Raw genomic sequence first — 10,229 nt, forward strand, 5'->3', positions numbered from 1 at the left:
CGACATGTAAGACTGAGGTAATAAAGTTCAAGCCCTGTGTGGCTACAATAGATTTTATTCAGGTAAGATGGTTAGCAAATTAAAAGATAAAGGTAGATGGATGCATATGCATGACTTTTTTCTACTACCTAAATGAAATGAACGGGAATTTTGAAAACTCTATTTTATGTCCTTTTAAAGCAAGTAGCACGTGGATATAATTAGTACAAAAGTTGTGTAAAAACTTTCACCGGAAGCTTAAGCTTTTAGCATGTTCTAAGTAAGATTTCAGGTAGAAGCACCTTTTTTTCTACTAGTAGTAATTAATGAGGTACGAAAGGTTTACTATCATCACAGAATTAGTCAATACGAAGGTGGTTTTCTATTTGGCAATCATTAAAGTCAACAACCATCCTACCACTTGCATGGCAACATCTTTGACAATGTCGTTGTTTACCTAGAGTGTCAAACATTGTATTATATTAAATGCATTGTACCATTGAAGACAAAGTAGACCTACTTATTATTTCTTAGCATGTTTATAATTAGATGAGTTGAGTCATTGTTGCACATTCTGATCACGGGCAGCTCTTTGCTCTTTGTAGGCAAACACCGCCGCACTACAACATTTCACTGCTCCATCACAAACAATTATACCCCTATCCAATTTACCTACTCCCTCCGTTCCAAATTATATGCCATTTCAACTTTCTTAGAGAGTCAAACTATTTTATGTTTGATCAAAATTATAAAAAGGATTACAAAAATTTATGGCACCGAATAGATATATGAAGAAACTAGTGGTACTTATTTGGTATCATTCATTAGTACTTTATTGTATAGATTTGGTCAAACTTGAGATGTTTTGACTCTCCAAGAATTAGAATAACTTGTAATTTGGAATGAAGGGAGTACAACACATACGAACACCGGAGATTTGTCACTCTGTCAAAATCCAAAGTAATCTTGGCACTATGACTACATCACCCAATCCACGCAGCCGTGGTCACCGACATGCTCATCTCATGAGGCTTAAGAGATCCTATATATGGCCGCTACATTGTTGATGCGGTTGATCTTTGAGAGAGTGCACCCACTCGAGCTCCATGTTTTCCTATCTTGGCGCTTGACAACTTCTCTTTTTTCAGCATTGGATTTTATTAATGTCGTTTAGGTAGAAAAGCAGGTTGGCAAACCGGGAGATAAGAGTCATGTACGTGATTCTGCAGTAACGGGACGCCTGCACTGTGGCACCGGCGCGCCATCTCTGAACAACTCTGAAATCTGAATCTTCCTCTGCTGCCGCTGTACTAACCTCACTGGTTGCAGAAGAATTTACCTGTCACAGGGGGGGAGAAAGTGAATTTAACGCCGTCTGACAGGAGAAAAGGGCTGTAGCAACGCTTCGATTCGCCTGCTCACCTGAAGCAGGGGAGGAAGGGAGGCGGCGTAGCGGGCCGTGCGCAGCGCATCGGCAAATGACAGTGACAGTGAGGAGCTGATGGGGGATTCCATTTTAGGTTGGCAATCAAGAGGACCTTTTGACCAAAACACTCGGTCAGTGGAGGCGGCGGCGGCCTGCCACCTGCATCATGTTCCGTTGACCACAATGGATTGAACCATGGAGGTGTAGAAGGTATATCTATGGCGATCAATACGAACTGTCCAGTCCAGCTGCCTGGAAACGGACCGAAAGTCCTTCCACGAGGACGGGTTTCAGCCAGAGCCTTCTCAGCCCTGCCGCTGCTTCTTGACGGGCAGAGCATCAATACCATCGTCGTCAAAACTTGTTATCAATCAATCTGCCGGCCAGATGCGAAATGAAAGTGCAAGGAAAAGCATGGATGATGAAGCGTAACCAACGAGACAGTCAGACAGAGATGGACCAACTTTAACCTGCATTTGCTTTATCTGCGTATCATTCCTGCAGGAAAAGCAACATCTCGACGGAATGTGCCTCTGGACTTGAACAAGCTGATGACCGATTACAATGGATCCAGCAAAGATGTGCTTTGCACAGTCGAGTACACTGGTACATGTATATTCATATCCAAGGGCAAGCTGTAAAAAAAAGCCGTCACAGTAACCGACAGCACAATCTCAGTGGCGCCTCTCAAGACTAGCATACACAAGAAGTCAAGAAGCTTAGGCATCATGTGCCTTACAAGAACTTGCAGGAACACAACGCTCTAACAAGCAGTTTGCTCAACTGTAAGCAACACATTCAACAAACATGATAAAAAGAACCCAGCTCTTGCAACGTATGAACAAATATTAGCACAGTGAGCAGTGTACTTATTGGAGCAAATCAGCAAAAGGCTCATCTATCCTAACCATGGATCAACAGTTTCAGACACATAGACACACTTGTTCGACACATTTGAAACCGAGTTCTCACGGCATAGGCTTATACTTTATATAATCATGCAATAGACTCCATGGAAAGAAATAGGCAGCAACTAGAGCAAGCCCCAACTAGCGTCTACGCATCGTCTCTCTAACAGTGTTCTATTGGTAGTTCCTCCCTGGTCCATCCCTTCCTTCATAGACCGCCATTGCTAGGGCTGCCACCTTGGTAATGAGGATGGCCGCCACCTTGGTAATGGCGCGGCGGGTTGCTGCCCTGGTAAGGGGGCTGGTCGCCACCTTGGAAAGGAGGAGGGGGGTTGCTTCCCTGGTAGCCTGGCCCTCCACCTTGATATCCAGGGTTGTTGCTGTGGTAAGAAGGGCCTGGGCCACCATGGCTACCTTGGTGTCCAGGCAGTCCACCTTGGTAACCAGGAGCACCACCTTGCTGACAGTTTGGAGCATGGGGTTGGTAAGATGGCGGAGCGCCAGCATTTGGCGGTCGAGGTGGTGTCATGTTCCCCTGAGCATGGTGCATTGGAAGAGCATCACGAGGTGGCATCGGGTTCTGCCCTGGAGGGGGGCTGTTAAATCCCTGCCCAGGTGGCACATTCCTGTTCCGGAAGTTCTGCGTGTTCTCCCTTCTCCTATCAGAGCTGTCCCTTGATCTATCAGAGTTACGAGGCCTACCACGGTGTCTTACTTTGGCACGTTCGTTGTTTCTCACCCACTCCTCATGGTACTTAGGGTCATAAGGAACAGCTTGTCCATTTATAAAAGGTTCCCCTGCAACAAGACATTGGGGATCAGATATACATATAGTTCTTGGCGCTTCAGTCACATAAGCCACAGATAACTTAAAAATTAACTAAAACAGATCTAATTGTAAATGAACTTTGGTCATTAGCAACCCCAGTCATCAACACACATATACAATCCACTATTCATAGTAAATTATCTTTCCCAGAAACTTAATAGGCTACAAAAGGTACACATTTGAAATAATATTAGATTATCACTAGGACAAACACATTAGAAAGCAGTTTGTTAAAAACCACACAATAGGACTGCCACGCAGTTCTCAACTATACAGGCAATTGGCAATTATTTACAATAATTGCAGCTACTAACATTACCCATGTACAGCACAATATAAACTACGAATTAGAATGTAATAATTAATCAAGTAATCACTTTTCAGCACGTCTTTTAAATTGGTCTGTTATCTGGCATTTTTGTACACTCTTTAATATGTTCTCTTAAACTATAGTTACCTATTTAATACTAGAAAATTTCACAGGATAAGGAATAATGAGATATCCATTTCTATACAGTTTGGAGCTAAGCTAGAGTGCAAAAGTGCAAAGAGGTAATGAGTGGCAGAAATTGTGTACGACTAATGATTTACAGATCAAAGGTAGTAAGAGCTAAAAGGAATTACAACTAGTTCAGTATATATCACACAGGAACTTACAATCCAATTATAAAGAGTGAAACATACATCACAGGCAGGCAGCCAGCACCATGGGATAGATATGACTGGGAATCAGCAATTACTGTTAAACTGGTAGAGATATAGTTATACAAGAAGCACATATATTACCTCCATAGTCCTTGTTTTTGACATCCAGGTATGAATCAGGAAGAACCCAGCGAACATTGGACAACTCTACAAATAAAATTTATTGTTACAAGGTTACAGAAAAAATCAATCAGACCCGGCAGCTTCACCACATACCATCTTAAAAAAAAATATCATGCTGCAATACCCTTGATTTTGTAGGATAGCTCCTCAGATACAAGTGCACCGAAAGCAAAGTAATGACGAGTTGACACAGAATATATCTTTTGCCTTGCTTCTTCCTCACTGGAATAGGGATATATATGAGATACAAAAGAAATTCCAAATTAAATAGAAAATGAATGATGCAACACATATGTTGAAACAACCAAATGGTTGAGCAAAGAACTGCATTTTGATGTCCTCAAATCCAAGCCCTACTTAATTAAGTCCTAAGAGATAATTAAGTATAACAATATGAGCTAAAATTGCAAGTCTAGTGTGATATCCTGACAGTCATCAGGGCTTCAAAACATAACCATGCTCCTGTGGTAAGGATCATAATCGACACAATCTACAAACACAATATCCTGAACAAACTTGAATAGGAAGCATCATGCAAATCATGATAAATAGACAAGGTAAGAGGCCAATTACTAATTAACCCATCCACTCTCCTGTTGTTGTCCTTAAGAGATAGAACCATCTAGGGTGCCATCTCCTCTAGTAAAGGTCAGAACTCCTGGATAATTTTCCAAGAAAATAAATGAATTTGAGAATATCACTCCAATTCTTATGGCCCAATAAATCGAATTGAGATATCTTCCACAAATGCTACGAAGAGAATAACCCGATTCCTCCTTCCCCGCCTTAGCTCATTGACTCATTAATACCCACTTGAACAAAACTACAGGTTAGACCGGCACGGATGCACTAGGTTGCGCATGCCTGTGGCAGGTTGGTTCGGCAGCGATAGCCAGTTGGAGTTGTCTCCTTACGGACATGCTTGTGATTGGCACTTTCGTCGTGTGGGTGGTTGTGTTGGCAATAGTGGTGTTGTTTGTTGTAATTGTTGTTTTTTTATATATTTCATCTTCTCTATCAATATATAGATCGGCAATTAACTTGCTGAGTTCTGTTCCAAAAAAAAAACTGCAGGTTAGAATAAGACATTACTAACACGATCAAATAAAAGGATAGAAGAAAACAAGCACACTCCAATAGCAAATGGCATACACAGCAAAAATAGAAGAACTGACAAGGATAAGTAATGCCTCTAATAAATCCCTGTGTAAACACTGCTAAATGTGATAACACGCCTAAAATGGCGACTAGAGCATCGACTGATCATATGCCAATTTCAATGGACATAATTTCAATCACTCAGGCGTCAAGGTCAATGACTACAGCAGAAAACAACATCCAAATCCGAATCACTCATGAGTGTAGTTATCAGAACATCCACCAGAATGACAGGTGACATCGCATAAGACAATAACACAACATTCATCAGACCACCCTAACAATCCCCACGCCATCCCCTCAGCCCGCAATCTCTCCCCATCGACCGTCAAATCAAATCATCATGCGCGTCAAACAACCTCTAGGATGTGAGAAGTGAGACGCGCTTGTGTGCGTGACAACGTGAGAGGGCCGAGGGTGCGAGATTTTGGCATACGGCTGTACCTTCCAACGACCTTGGCGAGGGTCTCGATGTACTTGCCGATGATTTCGTCGCGAGTGGCGTCGGGGTTCGCGGGATCGCCGGAGGGCGGGTCCATGACGACGAGCCAGTGCTCGAAGTCGCAGCCGTCGAGGAGGATCGTCTCCTTGGGCGGGCGGTTGTTCCAGTTTGGCGACGAGTCCCGCAGCGAGGACGTGGCGGCCTGAGTCGCGAAGAGCCTGGTGGCGGGCGCGGACGGGGATGGGCGCTGCGCCGACGGGAGGAGGCTCCCCGCCCCGGCGGCGAGGGGGCGGAGGGGACGGGAGGAGACGCCGCCGCCGCGGAGGGGCGCGGAGAGCCTAGAGAGGCGGAGCGCGCGCGACGCCGACGCCATCGGGGAAAACCCTAGTAGAGAGGAGGGGATGACGGGGGGAACGGGAGAGACGGCGAGGGTTTAAGACGATCAGAGTGGGATTTTTTTTTCTCTGACTCTCTCTAAAAAGTCAACGATGATTGATCCGATCCAGTTGAGGGGATACGTCGGCCTAGAAAGAGGGCCCAAGATATCGCCGAAGACATTTCTCTCTCAGGCGATGACGGTAGAGCCCATTGCGTGGATCCAGGATCAGCTAGCCCACTCAACTCATCAGGAGGGAATGATACGGGTGCAATATGCAAAGGGTACATATAGAAAGTTGCTCGCATCAAGTGCAAAATATGAATTAACAGCTCCTTTTGATCGTCGCTGCACCCCAACTGGCCTAGAATCGGAGACTCTATGTGCTGGCAGCTCATATAAATATGACAAAATTTTGCTACGCCTCCGGCTGCCTTAAGGTGCTAAAGAGTCTTTAATTCATATTTGAGGGCGAACAATTTGAGAAGCAGAAGATATGCCATGAAACATGGGAGGTGAATGCCGATGCTCATAAGCTAGCTGAGTATGCATGCATGTTTCTTTAAGGCAGATGCCATGTTTGGCTCCTTAACCCCATGTTTGTAAGCTGCATGTAATCGCCTCAAATGATGAATAAAATGTTTCAGCTTCTATCTAAAATAATACATCTTTCAGGTTTACCTATAAGTGTGCCATTTCACCTTTTCCCTAGAAGAAATGCAGATGTTTACCTTGAGTGGAGCACTTACAAAATCGACTGACGGAACAATGAGTGTAGCATTAATAACAAATCGCACTGGTAGAACAATTATTTTCTTGAGCAGAACATTTTTTTTTACTTGAGACAAATATTTGTTTGTCCTTGAGAGAAACATTCATAGATTTGACTAATGGATATACAAAATATCAGCCACCAATTTCGACTAAATCCGAAAAAGAAAATATCTGCACCTGCTCTAGCTATAGAACGCTCTCACTTCCTACCCTCCTTTGCCTGCATAACTAAAACTCATGAAAATGCTTTTGAAGATGTCACTTTCAATTTTTTTAATGAAAGATCTCTTCAAGCGTTTGGTGTCAATAATGTATAGAAGTATTGAAGGATAAATTTAGAACCTTCAACTACACGCAAACAAGTTCCACAGGGCAAGAGTTAGTGACACTTTTGACGATAGGGACGATGTAAATAACCATAACTGCTATATTTGCACTTCGATGAAAGAAAATAACTTTGCTAGGAGTAATAATGCATGGTAGTGCACGTGGCAATTGTAGTGGTGGTGCACTGCTTGGCCTCGGTAGCAACCTTGGTGTGATGGCGCGTTTGCACCGTGCAAAGGTGGCTGACCAGCTGCGCTGCCATTCTGGTAACATGAACATCCCCCTTGACGTCCATTGTTGTTGCTCTTATTGTAAGCATTGGCTTGGTAAGTGTGCAAGTTGTCATCATGGTTATTTGGGTAACCTTGGCTTTCACCACCAGGGTTATCTTGGCGATCTTGGTTGTCATCAACTTGGTGGACAAGAGCACCACATTGCTGAAAATTCTGTCCAGAGCCTGGTGTATCACAAGCTTGAGGGCTTTGCACATGATGCTGATAAGTCGTTGGTGGATCACCGTTGTTTGCTAATGGAGCAGGTGGTGGTGGCATGTTGCCCTTAGCATGGTGCACTACTGGAGGAACATCATGGGGCTCTACAGTTTGCTGCACTGGTGGGCGCATCTCTGTTCTGGAAGTTCTGCATATTCTCTCTTCTCACGTAACTCCTATCAGAGTTATGAGGCCTATGATTGCGTTGAACTCTTGCATTATTGTTTCTCATCCACTCCTCATGGTACTTGGGGTCATAAGGAACAGCCTTGCCATTTATAAACGGCTCTCCTGCAACGCAAGGGAAAGGTTTCAAATGCATGCGTATGCTTGAGTCGTTATTGATGACCAAGGTATCCAACTACTGTGACCATAGCATAATAACTACGTAATACACACAATATGAAGGGTAGTCAATATAAGATAAGCTAGCCAAACAGGAACAAACAACTACTTGAAAATCGTAGAAGACTCCAGATAGGAAGAATAATGTTGTTATTACCTCCACAGTCCTTGTTTTCTGCATCCATGTATGAATCAGGAAGAACCAATAGGACCTTGGGCAATCCTATGAATAAATTATCCACACAAGGTTACAGCAAGAACATGGCATAAGATTACAACAAGGACATTGAGTCGGTCACAGAAAAAATTGCCTACAAAGGCCATCTTGTGGCAGTACCGCACCTTTGAGTTTATAGGAGAGTTCCTCAGATATGCGGGCTCCAAAGGCAAAGTAATGCCTAGTTGACACTGAATAGATCTTCTTCCTAGCCTTTTCCACGCTGGATTATAGGATAGATTTGAAATGATTGTATGTAAATTAAAGAGAAAAGTTCATTTTACAACCATCAACTATTGGCCAGAGTCCAATTTTTGATCTTCAACTTGAAACTTTAAATTATCAAATATAAAAATGTTTAACTTAAAATTTAATTCCCTCTAGAGCAAATTGATTCTAACACTCATATATGCATTTAATATTTTTTGAGTGGTTTAAATGCAATATTTACCTTTTCAAATTAAGGGTATGGTATCCAAGGTAATTTGCAAATAACTTTATCTTTTTTTTAGAAAGTTTGAGTTGCACATGGGATTATTCAGAACATAAATCAATTTGGTATATAGGGTGGTTCAGCTTGATCAGCATAATGAAAATAATTTACTTTTGTTTAAGAACTATCTATTTTGTAATCCTATTATGCTTTAAGTTCACACGCAGAAAGTTATGTTGGTAAATTTCAAAAATTAGAGACATTTATAAAATTTTAAAAATTAATTATTATTTAGCTGTTGGTAAAGTCAATATGTCATTGCAATATCTCCCAAAACCATTCTAATTTAGGGTCAAGGTTGAGAAGTAACAATTTTTGACCGTGAACGGTTTTGTAGTTGGGGTTGGGAACTGGACACACTTTATCCGAACGAAATGAGCAATTCTAGGTACATAATTATACATAGCACCCAAATACTCAGCAAATTACATTTCTAGGGGATAAACTTGGGAATTAATAGAAGTAGCATTTCAAACATGTTGAGCTAGTCCGTTAGTGATTGTTTTAGGGTTAAAGAACAAAACTAAGCATCGTGATCGGGTAAGAATCAAACTTAATCACGTGACAAACATGATGTCAATCAAATTTAACAGGAGGCATCATAACATGACGCGGATGATAACAGCATGGTATTATATAGGGGCTGATCTAGTGATCTTAATTAGGCACGCACTACTACTATATGAACCCACATGCTCTACTGCTTCCGTGCTCAGTAGAGCAGACAGGGAAGAAATACCTTCCGACGACCTGGGCAAGGGTTGCGATGCAGCCGTCGACGATCTCGTCTCGCGGAACGTCGGGATTGCTGCGGTCACCTGGCGGCGGCTCCATAACGGCCAGCCAGTGCTCGAAGTCGCAGCCGTCGGGGACGGTCGTCTCCTTGGGCGGCCGGTGGCCGTAGTTCGTTTTCCAGGGGTGTTTGGGAGATAGGGGCTAAACTTTAGTCCTGTCACATCGGATGTTCGGATGCTAATTAGGATAACTAAATATGAGCTAATTACAAAACTAATAGCAGAACCCCTAGGCTAAATCGCGAGATGAATCTATTAAGCCTAATTAATCCATCATTAGCGAATGGTTACTGTAGCACCACATTGTCAAATCATGGACTAATTAGGCTTAATAGATTCGTCTCGCGATTTAGTCTAGGGGTTGTGCAATTAGTTTTTATAATTACCAATGTTTAATACTCCTAATTAGTGTTCAAACATCCGATGTGATAGGGGCTAAATTTTAGCTCCTGTGTGCCAAATACCCCCTGAGAGGCGAGCCGCCGGAGGAGGACTTGTCAACATAGGAGTCGTCGTCGGAAGTCTTGTCTTCGGAGTTGGCGGCCCCGTACGAGGCCGTTTCCTCGAAATTGTCATCGGAGATCGTGTCCTCGGAGTCGGAGTCCCTGACGTCGAGGGCGACCGTCTCCTTGGATGGCCGGCTGCTCGGGAGCCGCGAGTTCTCCCGCGGCAAGGAGGAGGAGGAGGACGTGGCCCGCCACCGCCGTCCCAGGCGCGACGGCAGGGGAGAGCCAAGGCCGCGCCGGAAGGAGGCTTCCAGCGGCCGCAAGTGGGCGAACGACGCGGTAGGCGGGGAGGGGCCGGAGTCTGGCGAGGAGGAGCGCCCGCGATGCCGACGCCAT

At 43.7% G+C, this 10,229-nt stretch overlaps 1 protein-coding gene and 1 pseudogene across 1 annotated transcript; both read right to left on the reverse strand.

Annotated features, from left to right (window-relative positions):
• Positions 1-2,521: 2,521 nt before the first annotated feature.
• On the reverse strand, positions 2,522-5,943 carry LOC101776415 (multiple organellar RNA editing factor 8, chloroplastic/mitochondrial). The gene is made up of 4 exons (XM_012843942.1): positions 5,573-5,943; positions 4,095-4,192; positions 3,929-3,994; positions 2,522-3,111 (listed from the first exon to the last, which is right to left on the reverse strand). Exons 1-4 carry the CDS (start codon positions 5,941-5,943, stop codon positions 2,522-2,524), a joined length of 1,125 nt encoding a protein of 374 aa, XP_012699396.1.
• A 1,689-nt stretch (positions 5,944-7,632) lies between these two features.
• On the reverse strand, positions 7,633-10,229 carry LOC111256400 (annotated as a pseudogene).

Source organism: Setaria italica, chromosome II, assembly GCF_000263155.2.
Source record: "Setaria italica strain Yugu1 chromosome II, Setaria_italica_v2.0, whole genome shotgun sequence".
NCBI classification, from domain to species: Eukaryota; Viridiplantae; Streptophyta; class Magnoliopsida; order Poales; family Poaceae; genus Setaria; species Setaria italica.

Excerpts from the sequence above, each read along its gene's own strand:
- LOC101776415 (XM_012843942.1), bottom strand. The coding sequence starts at position 5,943 with ATGGCGTCGGCGTCGCGCGCGCTCCGCCTCTCTAGGCTCTCCGCGCCC. Across the intron at positions 4,193-5,572 it reads CTCGCCAAGGTCGTTGGAAG|TGAGGAAGAAGCAAGGCAAA; the intron begins GTACAGCCGTAT and ends TCCCTATTCCAG. Across the intron at positions 3,995-4,094 it reads GCTATCCTACAAAATCAAGG|AGTTGTCCAATGTTCGCTGG; the intron begins GTATTGCAGCAT and ends TTTTATTTGTAG.